The sequence below is a fragment of the Theropithecus gelada genome, chromosome 6 (assembly GCF_003255815.1).
Source record: "Theropithecus gelada isolate Dixy chromosome 6, Tgel_1.0, whole genome shotgun sequence".
In the NCBI taxonomy this organism is placed as follows: domain Eukaryota; kingdom Metazoa; phylum Chordata; class Mammalia; order Primates; family Cercopithecidae; genus Theropithecus; species Theropithecus gelada.
The window spans coordinates 169,102,954-169,117,902 of NC_037673.1; the positions used below are offsets into that span (position 1 = coordinate 169,102,954).

At 52.8% G+C, this 14,949-nt stretch overlaps 1 protein-coding gene across 6 annotated transcripts in view; it reads left to right on the forward strand.

The window, feature by feature from the left end:
• The window catches only part of ERGIC1 (endoplasmic reticulum-golgi intermediate compartment 1), a 121,528-nt gene that overhangs the window by 83,974 nt on the left and 22,605 nt on the right, over positions 1-14,949 (forward strand). For 5 of the 6 annotated variants that reach the window (XM_025386953.1, XM_025386950.1, XM_025386951.1 and 2 more), the window contains 2 exons: positions 8,818-8,922; positions 11,335-11,395. In XM_025386953.1, coding sequence (XP_025242738.1) covers positions 8,818-8,922; positions 11,335-11,395 — 166 coding nt within the window. Of the gene's footprint in view, positions 1-238; positions 412-4,249; positions 4,721-8,817; positions 8,923-11,334; positions 11,396-14,949 lie in introns of those variants that run through there. The other variant, XM_025386954.1, reaches the window with a different exon arrangement.

Here is a 14,949-nt window from a genome sequence, read left to right on the forward strand (position 1 = left end):
AAAAATTTTGAATAAGCAGCTTCTGTGTTCCAGGGTCGGTGATAGGCTCTAGGGCAGCGTCCCTGGGCTGGTGGGGCTTCCATTCTGGTGGAGGGAGACAGTCTACAAACCAGAAAGCATCAGGGATGCTAAGTGCTGAGATGAGGAATAAAGCCAAGGGGAGTAAGGCGAGGCGGGCTTGAAAGTACCTTGTCAGCCCTGAAGGGCCATTCAAGGTTCACTGTTGTTTTGTCCCCAGAACCAGGAGCTTCAGATCCTAAGTCAAGTGGGTGAGCGCAGTGCCCTTGGGAGGGCCGAGGCACCCGGTGGCAGCTGGCAGGGTTTTGCTCAGCACGTGCCGGCCCTCCTCGAAGCTCGGTACTGTCACAGTGGAGCCTCTCAACAACGCTGTGAGGCAGCACCATTTGACAGGTTAGGATGCTGGGGCCCAGAGAGGTTAAGTGTCTTGCCCAAGGTCACACAGCAATCCTCCTGTCCCACAACTCCCCTTCCCAGCCCCAGGCAAACTGAGCCACTTGCCACTCCTGGCTTCTCCTTGTCCCTCCTGCAGCCTCTGCTCAAAACGCCCTTCCTCCGGTCCCTGACACCTGAGCTGGGGTTGCAAACTCAGTGGCCACATCCAGCCTAAAGATAAATTATGGTTGTCCAGTATAGCATTTAACTGTATCAGAACCAGTATGAAAAGATCAGGAGTCCAGATTTCTGGCTTTTAAAAGTCAGAGGCTCTCACTACATTGGGTCCGTGTTCCCATTATGGCAATGACCTGGCACCTGTGGACAGTGCTCCCCTTTAGAGAGGGCATGTGCTGTCCCTTCCCACAGTCCTTGGCGGGCGGGCGGAAGGCCAGGCCTGGTCATCTTTCAAGCAGGGCGGACTTCTCACGTGACGGTTCAGGACTCCATTAAGTGCTAAAGCAGAAGCCGCAAGGCCTTCTTAAGGTTTCAACTGTTGCTGGGAGAAACCTGCCGAGTGTTATGAGTTAAAGTGAGTCTCGTACCAGCCCGGGCCTCAGGAGGAGGGACTACCGAGAGGCAGGGATGCTGAGGGTCGCGGTTCACTGGGGGCTGTCTCTGCCCATGAGCTGCCACACAGCACTTTTGCCATGCCCCGTAATTTGGATTTTATGGTGGTTGTGATGGAAAGCCATTTGAGGGTTAAACAGGGAAGCAATGTAATCAGATTTATGCTTCAGAACTGTACTATCCAATAGGTTGCCACCAGCCACATAAGGTTATTTAAATTAATTCAAATTAAATAAAATATACAATTCAGTCATTCATTCTCATCAACCACATTTCAAGTGCTCAAAGCCATGTGCTGGCTGGGGCCGCAGCGCTAGTGCAGATAGAAAGAAAGCATTTCCATCGCTGAGGAAAGTTCTGCTGGACAGCACAGCCTTAGAAGGATGGCTTTCGCGGCCGGGTGTGGTGGCTCACGCCTCTAATCCCAGCACTTTGGGAGGCCGAGATGGGCGGATCACGAGGTCAGGAGATTGAGACCATCCTGGCCAACACAATGAAACCCTGTCTCTACTAAAAACACAAAAAAAACAAAATTAGCCGGGCGCGGTGGCGGGTGCCTGTAGTCCCAGCTACTCAGGAGCTGATTCGGGAGAATGGCATGAACACGGGAGGTGGAGCTGGCAGTGAGCCGAGATTACGCCACTGCAGTCCAGCCTGGGTGACAGAGTAAGACTCTGTCTCAAAAAAAAAAAAAGGTTGGCTCGGCAGCTCCATGGGGCTGGGCCGGAGGGGGTGGCAGGTAGTGGTTGTGACAGTGGAACTGGGGAGATGTGGTCGGATTAGGGAGGTAGAGTCAATAAGACTTAATGAAGAATTGGATGCGGGATTGAGGGCACATGTGGAATCAAAGAAACCTGTGACATCTTTGTCTTGACAACCAGGTGGTCCTGTTTCTGGATGTGGAAGCTTAGAAAAGCCTGGATTCTATGGGAAGTAGGTAGGGCTGGGCATTGCTCATTCCACTCTGACTTCCTTTGGGGTTCCCATTAGGTGTCTACAGGGAGAGGTGAAATTGGAAGTTGGAGGTGTGGAGGGTTCAGGAGAGGGTTCTGGACCACAGATGTTGAGGTGGGAGTTGTCAGTGAACAGATGATGTTGGAAGTCACGGGTCCTCAAAGTGGAGGCTCCTCAAGCCCCTAGGCCAGCAGCATCAGCATCACCTGGGATATTGTTAGGAATGCAGATTCTCAGGCCCCCCTCAGACCTACTGACTCTGTGCTAGAACAAGCGCCACCCCCGCCCCGCCATAGATTCTGATGCCACTGAAGTTTGAGGAGCATTGGTTTAAGCAAGATTACCTAGGGAGAGGCCGTAGATCCTTGTTTTAAACTTGGGGTCCACAGACACCCCCAAGGAGAGCGGATTGAATGCAAGAGATCTATGAAGTTGGATGGGGGAAAAACTGACGTCTTTGTTTTTGCTAAACTCGAATTAAAGTTTAGCATTTCCGTCTGCGATGAATGTAGGCCACAAACCATAGTAGTATTAGCAGTGCCTGGGATCTCATCACCAACAGAAATTGCCGATATTTATAGCACGTTACAGTTGTTGCAGATAATTTCCAGAGACTGTTTATATGCATCACTGTTTTAAAATTACAGTGATTGGCCACGCGCAGTGGCTCACACCTGTAATCCCAGCACTTTGGGAGGCCAAGGTGGATGGATCACTTGAGGTCAGGAGTTCAAGACCAGCCTGGGCAACATGGCAAAACCCTGTCTCTACAAAAAAATACAAAAATTAGCCAAGCCCGTGCTTGTAGTCACAGCTACTCGGGAGGCTGAGGTGGGGGGGCGGTCTTTTGAGCCCGGGGAAGTGGAGGCTTTAGTGAGCTGAGATTGCACTACCACGCTCCAACCTGGGTGACAGTGAAACCCTGTCTCAAAAAATAAATAAATAAAAATTACAGTAATTATTAGACCCACCACTGGGTCTTGTTATTTGATGCATCAGTAAAGCAGCATATTCAAATGTGTTTTTAAAAATATTTTAATTAGGCCGGGCGCGGTGGCTCAAGCCTGTAATCCTAGCACTTTGGGAGGCCGAGACGGGCGGATCACAAGGTCAGGAGATTGAGACCATCCTGGCTAACACGGTGAAACCCCGTCTCTACTAAAAAGTACAAAAAACTAGCTGGGCGAGGTGGCGAGCGCCTGTAGTCCCAGCTACTCGGGAGGCTGAGCCAGGAGAATGGCGTAAACCCGGGAGGCGGAGCTTGCAGTGAGCAGAGATCCGGCCACTGCACTCCAGCCTGGGTGACAGAGCGAGACTCCGTCTCCAAAAAAAAAAAAAAAATTTTAATTACTATTTAAATATAGTCTCTTTCCTTTGTAATCCTATGCATTTTATGCATTAAAAACATTTTAAGCGTTTAAAACATAGGTATCATTAGACTGGCAAAGGGTCATCCGTGGCACCAAAAGCCTTAAGAACCTAAGGTGTGGAGAGAAGTACAATTTGAGGACTGAATTCTGGCGCCCCTTCCCCCCAGTCACTTCAAGGTGGGGAGATGAGGGGGTAACAAAAGGTGCAAGAAGGGGCAGTCAGACAGGAAGGAGGAAGCAAAGGCTGGGCGGAGCCTGCAGCCTGGAAAGGAACATATGTATGGATATCAAAGAGCAGGGCTGTCGCTGCCAGGCTCAGGAAGGCAGGGCCGGAATGGACAGTGATCAGTGCTGTGGAGAGTGCTCCAGAAAACGCTGATGATGGGGAGTGAAGGGGCCGCTGGCTGCAGGAGCCATGTCCTTACGAAGCAAGGGGAGCCAGATGCAGGCCGCAGTTGGGGGTTTAAGGCCTTGGAGAGATTCATAGTGCACGCAGGCAGGTAGGGGGATTGGTGGGGGACCTCTGCTGGGCCTCCATACCCTCCCTCTGTCCCCACCTCATCTTCTGGGGAACCACTGCTCACCCACAGACCTCAGCTAATGTGGGTCCCTCAGGGGAAGTCCTCCCTCCCCTTCCCTGCGCACCCACATTCACTCCCCGCCATGCCTCTCATCACACTGCGGCTGCTGCCTGTGCCTCCTCTTTGACTTGGCCCCTCCCTTTAACCACTCCACTCAGGCTTCTGTGCTACTGAGCGTCCACCTTACGCCTGGCTCTGTGCTTGGTGCTGGGCTGCAGTGGGAGAGAAACAGCCATGCTTCCCGCCCTTGGTGACCCGGGGTCTATAGCTGGGGGGAAAGTGAGTGCTCAGGTAAACACGAAATGTGTAATTTTGATAAAGCAGCCATGAAGAGAATGACGAGGAGAATGAGAGTTGGAGACCCCTAAAGTTACAAAGGCAGCCCTGTCTGAAGACTGAAGATGAAGCTGAAGATGCACAGATGAACAGACGTACACGCACACCCTCATTGTGGGCCCCCCGCCCCCAGGGAGATGCAACCACCTGGGCTGAAAAAATATATATGCCCCAGATGGTGATCAAGAAGGGATCGTGCTTATTCAAGCACCTGGAGTGACAACCCACGAGACAGCCCTGCCACCAAGCCCTCCCACCGCTTGGCAAACATGCCCCAGGCTGCAGTCTGCTCCCCTTCGAATGGGCTGTGCTGGTGCCCCCAGCCAGCTCTGGGTGAGCTTGTCCTTTGGGGTCAAACAGACCTGTGGTCAAGGATCCTGGCTACCATGGTCACTGGTTGAATGACTCTGGGCAGTTTATTTTCTCTGAGCCTCAGGTTCCTCATCTGTAAAATGGAGACAGTGATACCTCACAGGCTGTGAAACATGAATAAACTCTGCAGTAGAGACTGGACAAGCATCCGGGCCTGCCTTATCTCCCATCAGTGCAAAGTTTCCATGACCTCATCAGCTGGCACACACCCTACCAGTGCGCCTGTGAAAGGCACAGGGAGGGTGTCCAAGAAATGGGCCTTCTCTGGTCAGCAGAGTGCCGGGGAGTCTGTGAAAGACTCACAGCAGCCTTTCTTAAACCCGTGTTACTGCCACGTACTGGGTTCTTACCCAGCCCTTTCCACATATGAACTCCTTTAGTCTTTGCAGTAGCCCGGAGGAAACTGAGGCACAGGAGATTAAGTGACCTGGTCAAGGTCACGCAGCCAGGATTTTAACACAGGCAGCCTTGCATCAGGGCCCTGACCCCCTGAGCCCACTGCCTGTGGCTACTGCTCCCAATGTCTTGGTTACACATGTCATGACCAGCTGTGTCTGTGTGCCCTGGGTCACAGCCTCTGCCCCAAACTCCTGGAGGCAGTAGAGACCATCCCCTACCCCAGCCCAGCCACTCTCCCTCGTTAAAGATCTGTGCCTTTGAGGAGCTGCCCATCAAGAGGTGCTCAAAGAAGCCAGCAGTGTCCGTGTGCTGACGGCAGGGTCAGCAGCCAGCCCCCACACCTCTCTCCCAGCATCAGGCTGAGACTTGTCCCATGGCCTCCTTATCCGGCCCCCAGGAGGTTGGCCAGCAGCCAGATGTCAGAGTTTGCGTGTTTTGAGCAGCAGCGGTAGCCCCACCTGAGACCACACGGTGACCTCGTTTCATCAGCCAGCCCCTCAGGAGGAGGACAGGATGGGGTGAGGGGTATGGGGCCTGGCTGCAGCTATATGTTTTTAAAATCCATCAGAGACACTGACGTAGGTTCCTAAGTCACAGGCTCTAAAAGCGTTGCTGTTTCTTTCTTCAGCCCAGCAGCCCAGCATGTGCTGGCATGAGTCAGCCACCTGTGATGGATTTGGTGTGGAGCGGGAGTAGGTTCCTGAGTCACAGCCTTGCGGGGCTCGGCAGGGGTGGCAGGTGCTGAGGGGCCAGCCTTCTTGACTCACTTCACTCCAGGAGCACGAGGCCCAGGCCCCAATCCCAGTTCTGAACTCTGCCATGGCCCGATCTGCGGGAGGCCCTGTGTCACCGCGTAGAAAACCTCTGGGAGGACACACGCCTTATGGCTGTGGCTTTCTTACTCCCAGGGATGCTCAGCAGCAGGGTCTTTAGTCTGACTGTGTCTCGTGACCGTTTTATCATGAAAATGGGCCCAGGCATTATTTTTGTCGGTGAAAATGAGGCATGAATGTGAAAACCCAGTGGGCTTTCCCTCACGCCCTGCCTCTGCGTGTTGCCTCTTCCGGGAGGGCCCTTCTTGGTTGGCTCCGATGACAAACGTATTCACCCTACAAACCCGACCTGAGGCCAGCGGCGGGCTGCTTTGCGTGCATCACCTCCATGAATCCTCCCAGTAACCTTCTGGCTTTATGCCCATTTTGCTGATGGAGAAACTGAGGCATGGAGTGGTTAGTGACCTCGCCTAAGGCCCCCCAACTAGGAAGTGGGCTGGGCTTGAGGCCACGTGTAGAACTCAGAGCAACCACTCTACCGTGGGTTACTGGGTCCCTGAAGCAGGTGATGCTGTCCCTCGAGGGAGATCTTGCCACACTGTTGTTTCTGCTCCGCTCCTGACCCAGCAAGTGTCCCTTCTCCACTGTGGCCTGCGGCATGCTCCACTGCGAGTTTGCTGAGGCCGAGGCCGCAGGCTGTCAGCTTGATGCCTCCCCTGTCAGTCACAGGCTCGGGCCCTGCGGAAGTAGGAATATTCCTGCAGGAAGTCCACAGCTTTTGAAACAGACATGCTTACAAAGTCAGACTTCGATGCGCTGCTGCACAGTAAGCTGTGTTCCCTCCTCAGACACAGCTCGCACACTCTTCTTCATTGGGCTGGGATAAGGTAACCCCTGAGTTTTTCAGTGTGGCATTTGGGGGCCTTTGATAAACAACCCCAACTCCTCCCTTGTGCGTCTTTGTTTCCTGCTGCTGCCAGCACCCTGACCCCCATCTCATTTGAAGTTCAATAATACCAGACTCTTTTAGTTCCTTAGACATGCCCGCATGCTGGGCAGTTTCTGTCCTCTGCACCTGTTCATGCTGTTCCCTCTGCCCAGATGCTTTTCCCTCTCTTCCTGAGTAATGCAGACTCATCTTCAGAGCCTTAGCACAGGATGTCCTTTCCCCTGGGAAGCCCTCCCTGAATACAGCCTGCAACCTCCATTGAGTTGGGGGCCTTCCCTGTAACCCCCATGGTCTGCAGATTCCTCTGGGTCAGGGTGGATCCCGCAGAGTCTCATTGTTCCAAGTCTGTGTCACAGGGGCTTGGCCAAGGCCCGATTCTTGTCTGCTCATCTCCCCAGTCCTGGCACCTCCTGAAGGACTGGCGCCATGTGGCCACCAGCCCAGGCTGCGGAGGTAGATGGCATCCGGCACCAGAGGAGGGAGCAGCGTGTCCAACAGACGTGAGCTCAGACTGCAGCTCTCAACATGTGACCTTAGCAAGTTTCTTCACTGCTCTGAGCCTCCATTTTCTTTTCTGTAAAACGGGAATTATCAGATCACAAAGTCGAAGGATTCAGTGTTGTTTAGTCGTTCATTCATTCGAGAAGTGTCTATTGAGTGCCTGCTATGTGTCGGTGTCCAGGGAGCGCAGCAGGGTGTGGACCTGCTAATGCAAGGAGGCAGATGAGAACAAGACGGGTATGAGATAGCAGGTGATCCCAGAGGCTGTAGCAGGTAAGGGGATGGGGAATGGGGTCAGGATGCTCTCGTGCACAGGTGGACATGGAGGGCCTCTCTGTTGGGCCCTGAGGGGCCGAGGGAGGGCCATGTGGAAGAGGGTCCCAGGAAGGGGTCAGGCACAAAGGCTTGAAATGGAGCCACACTGGATGCTGTTCCCAGCACGGCAGGGAGATCATGCAGGAAGCAGCAGAGGACGTGGCAGCAGGAGGCCAGGAGGTGGGGACATGATGCTTGACTAGTGGCCAGATGTGGCCTGTGGGCCACCCCGAGGACGTGGACTTGGACTCTGAGAGAATAGAAGCCGTGGAGGGTTCTGGGCAGAGGAGTGATAAGATCTGATGTAGGTTTAAAAAGATCTTACCAGTCATTATTGGGGAAAGGCCCAGGCTGTGGGGAACGTGGAAGCTGGCAGCCCAGGGAGGAGCCTGCCATTCTTCTCTATGAAGAGACGACCTTGGACCAGGGCAGCAGAGAAGAGCTCAGGTGCCAGGTGTGTTTGGAAGGTGGACTGACAGGGTTTCGCCTGAGGGATGGGATGTCGGGGGTGAGACGGGGGTTCCGGGATCATACCAAGAGTTCTAGTCTGAGCATCTGGGAGGAGGAGGAGGAGGAGGAGGAGGAGGAGGAGGAAGAGGGGGAGGGGGAGGAGGAGGAGAAGGAGGAGGGACTTTGTGCTGAAACAGGGAGAAGCTGAGGTGGCTTCTGCCACATGGCTGTCACCAGCATCCTTCGTTCTATAAATACTCATCTGGCACCTCTTGCTGGCTTGGCTCTCAAGGGCTTGAGACCTGGGGAAGAGATGAGGCTGCCACAGTCTGTCTATCAGGGATCCCCTGTCTAGGGCACTGGGGCAAACTTGGGTAGGAAATGATAGGGATTTGGAGTCCGAGGAAGCCCCATTAATCTGCAGGCTCAAAGGTCATCCCCCAGCCCACTGTGGGGTCAGCCACCTAGAATCCACAGAGCTGGAGGGGGAGCAGCTGCCATGAGGCCTGGCTTTGTGCCCGTTGCCCAGGTGGGCACTTCACATGCCCCCTCTCACCAGAGAGTCCTGGCAGCACCCTCGGAAGCTATGGTAGTGCCCCCATTCTGCAGATGAGGAGCCTGAGGCCCGGAGAGATGGGATGACTCCTTTGCACAGTTGAAAATGATACAGGCAGGATCCAAACCCAGATCTGCCTGATTCCAGTGTCCTCCCTGGATCACACAGCGTGAAGCCCCAGTGTTCCTCCCCCTGGAGAAGGTGACCAGACTCCTGAAACGCAGCATTTCTCCCCCAGGTCCCCGGCAACTTCCACGTGTCCACACACAGTGCCACAGCCCAGCCACAGAACCCGGACATGACACATGTCATCCACAAGCTCTCCTTTGGGGACACGCTACAGGTGAGCAGGGGACACTCGAGATGGCATGGCTGGGGGTGGGCCTTCTGGGGCTCTGTCACTCAGTGCCCTCTGTCCTCTCTGGGGACAAGGAAGAGCTACCCTTAAAGTGGCATCTGAGCCAAGCCTGGAAGGGTAAGAAGGGTTTCACCAGGAACACAACAGGGAAACGGGTCCTAGGCAGGGGGTGTCTCAAACATCACCCCTCTCCTACAGCACCCAGCTGGTGGTTTTCATATAAAAGACCCTCAACGTTACTTTCAGAAAAATGGATCAGTAAGCGTATGTGGCATGGCATGTTCTGTGCCGAGATGCCAGAGGCCCAGGGCACAAGGGCTCGCTCGACAGCTGAGAGGGCCCAGAAGCACTTGCCTGAAGTGGAAGCCGGGAGGTGGGGTGTGTGGGGTGCGAGAGACCCATGTTAGATTTAGATTGAGGAAGGTGGAGACTGAAGGTCTGGTTGGTGACTCAGAGCACCCATCTGCAGCAAGGAAGATGGAGCCAGGAGGCAAGAGTATAGGCAGGGAGGTGAGAGAAGGGCCCAGACCAAGGCAGGGTGGAGGGGAGAGGAGCAGAGGAGGAGCTGAGGAGGGAGGAGCAGTGGTCTCGCATTGCCCACACGCAGGGGCAAAACAGAAGGACACAGAAACTACAGTCCCAAGTTTAGTCATTAGTGGGTTGGAAATCTGATTTTAAAAAAAAAAACGTACAAAACTTAGCTTAGGGCCCATCCATCCATTCATTTTCTGTCCATCCATCTATTCAACAAATACGTATGAAGTACCTACCATGTTCCAGGCCTTGCATACCTCGGTGAGGACAAACATGGTCCCTGCCCACCCGGAGCTTCCAGTCTAGAGGGGAAGACAGATGTTAATCAAATAATGGTACAGGCCGGGCGTGATGGCTCACGCCTGTAATCCCAGCACTTTGAGAGGCTGAGGCGGGTAAACTGCTTGAGGTCAGAAGTTTGAGACCAGCCTAGCCAACACGGTGAAACTCCGTTTCTACTAAAAATACAAAAATTAGCCGGGCGTGGTGGCGGGCACCTGTAATCCCAGCTACTCAGGAGGCTGAGGCAGGAGAATCGCTTGAACCCGGGAGATGGAGATTGCAGTGAGCCGGGATCGTGCTACTGCACTCCAGCATGGATAACAGAGTAAGACTCCTCTCAAAAAACTAAAAAATAAAAATAAATGGTACAAATAAATGTGAGATAAAGCCATGACACATGACAATGGAAGAGAACATTCTAGCCTTCTTGTCTCCGTAACCACGGTTCTCATGGGTTAGAAATGAAGCCTTCTCATGGTCAGTCTCAAGACAGCAAATAGACAAACTTCCTTTTCCTTGTTGAGGAATTGCTTGTTGAGAACATGCAGTTGTGTGAAGTGCTCAGTAAACATCAGCCTCCTGAGACCAAGATCAGGGATTACACCATCCTGCTGCTGCCCGCCGCTCCTGGAGTGGCCATCTCCACAGAATCATGTCCCCGCCTACCTCTCTGATGTCTCCTCCTTCCTTCTATTCAGACACCTCACTTCCTTCCTCCTGGGGGCCGTGTGGGCCTGTCTCCAGACTCAAGCCTTTGTACGTGCTGCTCACCAGTTTAACTTTCCACTTTCCTCCAGATCTTGGTGTCAATGTCATTTCCTCCAGGAAGCCCTCCAGGGTGTCTAGCTCAATAACCCCTGTTAACTATGCCCACGGTAGCATGCTCCATTTACCAGGTATGCCTTGTCCTTCTTTAGATGTTCCTTGAGGCCAACCTGGTTTCCCATTGTCCTCAGAGAAAAGGTGGGATGTGGTTTTCAGTCCCACTCTACAGCAGCCCACCCCGCTGCCCGGAGGAGGGTTCTCTTCATACCTGCTGTGTGTTCTCTGCAGCAGACATGATGGGGGGCCCACACGCTGGGGCACCCCTGCCTGGACTCCTCTATGGGCCTTTCAGAAGACCCTGGGATCTCAGGAGAAACCTTCTGGACCCAGAATCCACGTTCACTTGAATTTTCTGTGTGGCTTCATGGAAAGAGTCCAGCTTAGTGTCAGACAGACCTGATTTCAGAGTTTAGCTTAGCCACTTACCAGCCGGGCAAGTTTTGGTGTCTTTCCAAGCCTTAATATGCTCTTCTGTGAAATGGGCCCAATGATACATCATTTGGGGCATGAAATGAAATTATATGAAGGGGCCAGGATGGAGCAGCACATAGTAGGTGCTAGAGATGGGAAACAAGCTTGTGCCTACTGTGTGCCAGGCCCGTGCTGCCTCTTGCTCGCCACAAATCTGCTGGAGCCCCCTTTTACACACTGGTAGGGTTCCTAGACCAGGTGGCACCTGGCCATCCCCCACAACCAGGGCCAGGCCTGGAGGTGGAGGTGTCCTGGGGACCATCCCCTCACTGAATTTTTCCACAGGTCCAGAACGTCCACGGAGCTTTCAATGCTCTCGGGGGAGCAGACAGACTCACCTCCAACCGTATGTATCCCTGCTGGGAACAGCCTTCTGCTCCAAGATACCCAGTACAGCAGGCAGGGATGGGGGAGGGCAGAGGGGTGGGAGTGCCTGTCCAGCACCCACTCCAAGGCAAGGAGGCTGCTCATGCTCCATTCCCACAGCTAGCCAGTGGAAAGGTGGACCCAGCCCCATCTGACGGAGAAGGAAGAAGGCTTGTCCCGGGGAAGGTACATGCCATCCCTTGGCACAGCAGACGCACGCACACAGGGGATACCAACTATTACCATTATTGTTGCTGTCATCACAGCCACATCATCATCCTTAGTTGAACTAATTACCTAAGATCCCACAGGGAGCTACAGCAGAACCAGAATCTGTTCTGGCTCCAGGTCGCATCGTGAGAGCAGGTCTGTGGGTGGCCCAGTCAGGTCTGACCACATGGCTTCCTCCCCCACACCTCACTCTCCTCCTGCTCAAACTCCTCCCATCGACAGTGGCTCCTACTAGAGTCCTCACCCTCCTTAGCTCCCTGGCACCTTGGCGCAGATCAAAGAAAACAGCACATCTCCACATGCAGACAGGAGAGAATGCATACCTGTGCGTGCACACCAACACACATGAGCTCACATGGCCTCAGACCCGTGCACAGAATGGGCCCGGGAGGCCTGTCTGCTCAAGCAGACCCGCAGACCCACTGCTGCACAGGATACCTGGATTTTTCTTATTTCCTCACCTGAGCTCACCTTTTAATCCATGTCTTTTCTTATTATTTCCTGAAATGTGTTTGCTCTCCCATTGTCAGGGATCCAAGGCAAAGAAAACATTCCTCTGTGACATGCCCCCTGACAAATCAAACCTCATTTTTCTGTGTCCCTGTGAATCCTTGTCCATAAACAGAAGTCACTTTTCTTTTTTTCCAAGGCATGGATCGCAGTTGACTGTCTGCTTTCTGTACCTGACCTTATTACATAGCCATGATTTTCTTACTTTCCAGTTGTAATGGGAGCACAGTTGTCCATCTTGCAGCTCTGCTGTGCTTTTCTTTCTTTCTTTTTTTTCTTTTTGAGATGGAGTCTCACTCTGCCACCCAGGCTAGAGTTCAATGGCACAGTCTCGGCTCACTGCAACCGCAGCCTCCCGGGTTCAAGCAATTCTCCTGTCTCAGTCTCTGGGTAATTGGGATTACAGGTGCCCACCACTATGCCCGGCTAATTTTTTGTATTTTTAGGAGAGACAGGGTTTCACCACGTTGGCCAGGCTAGTCTCGAACTCCTGACCTCAGGTGATCTGTCCCCCTCTACTCTGCTTTTCTTTTTTTTTTGAGACGGAGTCTCGCTCTGTTGCCCAGTCTGGAGTGCAGTGGTCGGATCTCAGCTCACTGCAAGCTCCGCCTCCTGGGTTTACGCCATTCTCCTGCCTCAGCCTCCTGAGTAGCTGGGACTACAGGCGCTCGCCACCTCGCCTGACTAGGTTTTCTTTTTGTATTTTTTAGTAGAGACGGGGTTTCACCGGGTTAGCCAGGATGGTCTCGATCTCCTGACCTCGTGATCCGCCCGTCTCGGCCTCCCAAAGTGCTGGGATTACAGGCTTGAGCCACCGTGCGCAGCTCTGCTCGGCTTTTCTAAGGCATTGTCTTCTCACTGGGAAGCAACTGCTGTTTTCTGTGTTTCATCGTGGCAGTAATGCCTCTGATATGTACAGGGTTGGCGCTGTATTATCCGATTGCTTTTCAGCTGTGTCTGGTTCCCATTCATGCTGCCTCCAGCAACGGATAAGTAGACGGCAGCACCTCCTTATTTGAATGCAAATGTCTGGTTGTAATAGAGGCAGATGATTCTTGGTGTGGGGCTGTGGTCATTGTCATTTTGTGTCATGGTAACATGCCATCCCACGTTGGCCGTCCACAAATGTTCACAGCTATGATGGACGCCTCAGCTGCTGGACAGGAAAGAGGATCAAGCTAAGAAGGCCCAGAGTGTGCAAGCAGAGAGAGGGTGTGGACAGAAAACCTTGCCTTCTCCAGGGCTAGTGACGAAAGTCATCTCAGGCTGGCTTAAGTGGAGAGGAAAAGTATGAGATCAAGCGAGGGACAGCCGGGGAAGGGCTGGCTTTTATTTCCTCGGCTCCCAAGCTCAGTCTCCGGCACTGGGCCTTTGCCTTTGGAGGTCCCTCTGTGCCCAGGTCTTGCTGTGGGGGTTGCTTCGTAGCATTAAGGTCTCAGTTCAAATGCCACCACCTCCAAGAAGCCCTCGCTGGTCACCCTATCTAAAGTAACCCCCACTCCTAAGGACAAACCTGTTTTTTCTTCCTAGCATAGACCACTTTCTGAAATCACCTTGTTCTCCCAGTCATCTGCTGCCCTTGGCTGTTGCACCAGCTAGAACATAGCACTCTGCCTTGCCCACTGCTTTGTCCCCAGGACCCAGCCCTGTGCCCAGGGTATAGTGGGTGTATAATCGATCATTAGAGGCCTGGAGGCCACCGTGGAAGAGCTCCGGCCAGATGGTGGTGCAGTGCGGTCGTGAGGACCTTGGCCTCCAGTGTCCCGCTCCACTCTTTCCCAGCCCTGTGGTCTTGGGAAAGTCATTTAACTCTGCTAAGCCTCAGTTTTTGCATCTGTAAAGTGGGAAGAATCCTCTCCACCTTAAGCCTTGCCATGAGGATTAATGAGATACGTGTACAGAGTTTAGTACACGGCCTGCCACATTGTGAGTGCTCAATAAATGTTGGCCGTTCGCGTCATTGTCGTCAACAGCTAACTTCAGGAACGAGATCCCCTAGGGCAGAATCTAAGGAGAACCTTTCCTGTATCAAATTGTGTCTTGTATTGTGATACTGAGTTGTTTAACTGGTCCCAAATGACATAACTGGGATGAAACCAGCTTGTCATGTATATGTAACACATAATATGGGCTGTCACATATATGTGTGTGTGTATATGTGTATGTAAGTATACACACACACACATATGGGCTGCTGGTTTAAAAATGCAGGTTCTGGGCCCCACTCCAGTGGCGGGATAGGGATGAAGCAAGATTGGCCAGACGTCGGTAATTGCTGAAGTTGGGAAGTGGGTACGTGGGAGTCCGTTATACGATTCCCTATGTTTTAGATTTGAATTTTTCCATAAGAAGATTATACGGGTAGGGGAGGAGGGAGTGAGCCTGAAGGGAGTGTGGGCTGGCCTAGACCAGGTTGGAGCCAGCAGTCTCTAGGAATGGTCAACTCACAAGGAGTCCACATGGGTCTAATTAACTGCAGTGTCTCCAGTGGGCACTTGGCAAATTGTATTAAAGGCCTTAAAAATGGTCATTGCCTTTGAGTCATCAATTGTACTCATAGGAGAGTAAGCTAAGGAAATAATTAAGAGAGTGTACAAAGATCTAGGAAAATAATGTTCATTAGGCCATTGTTTGTAAGAATGAAAATGAGGAACCACGTCAGTATTCAGGCATGGGGGTTGATTGAGCATGGTAACTGCCCAAGATGAGCGAGGAGTGTCAGGACCTTGCTGGCAGTCAGGCAGCAAACATTTATTGAGCACCTACTATATACTGGGCATTGGGCTAGGTTCT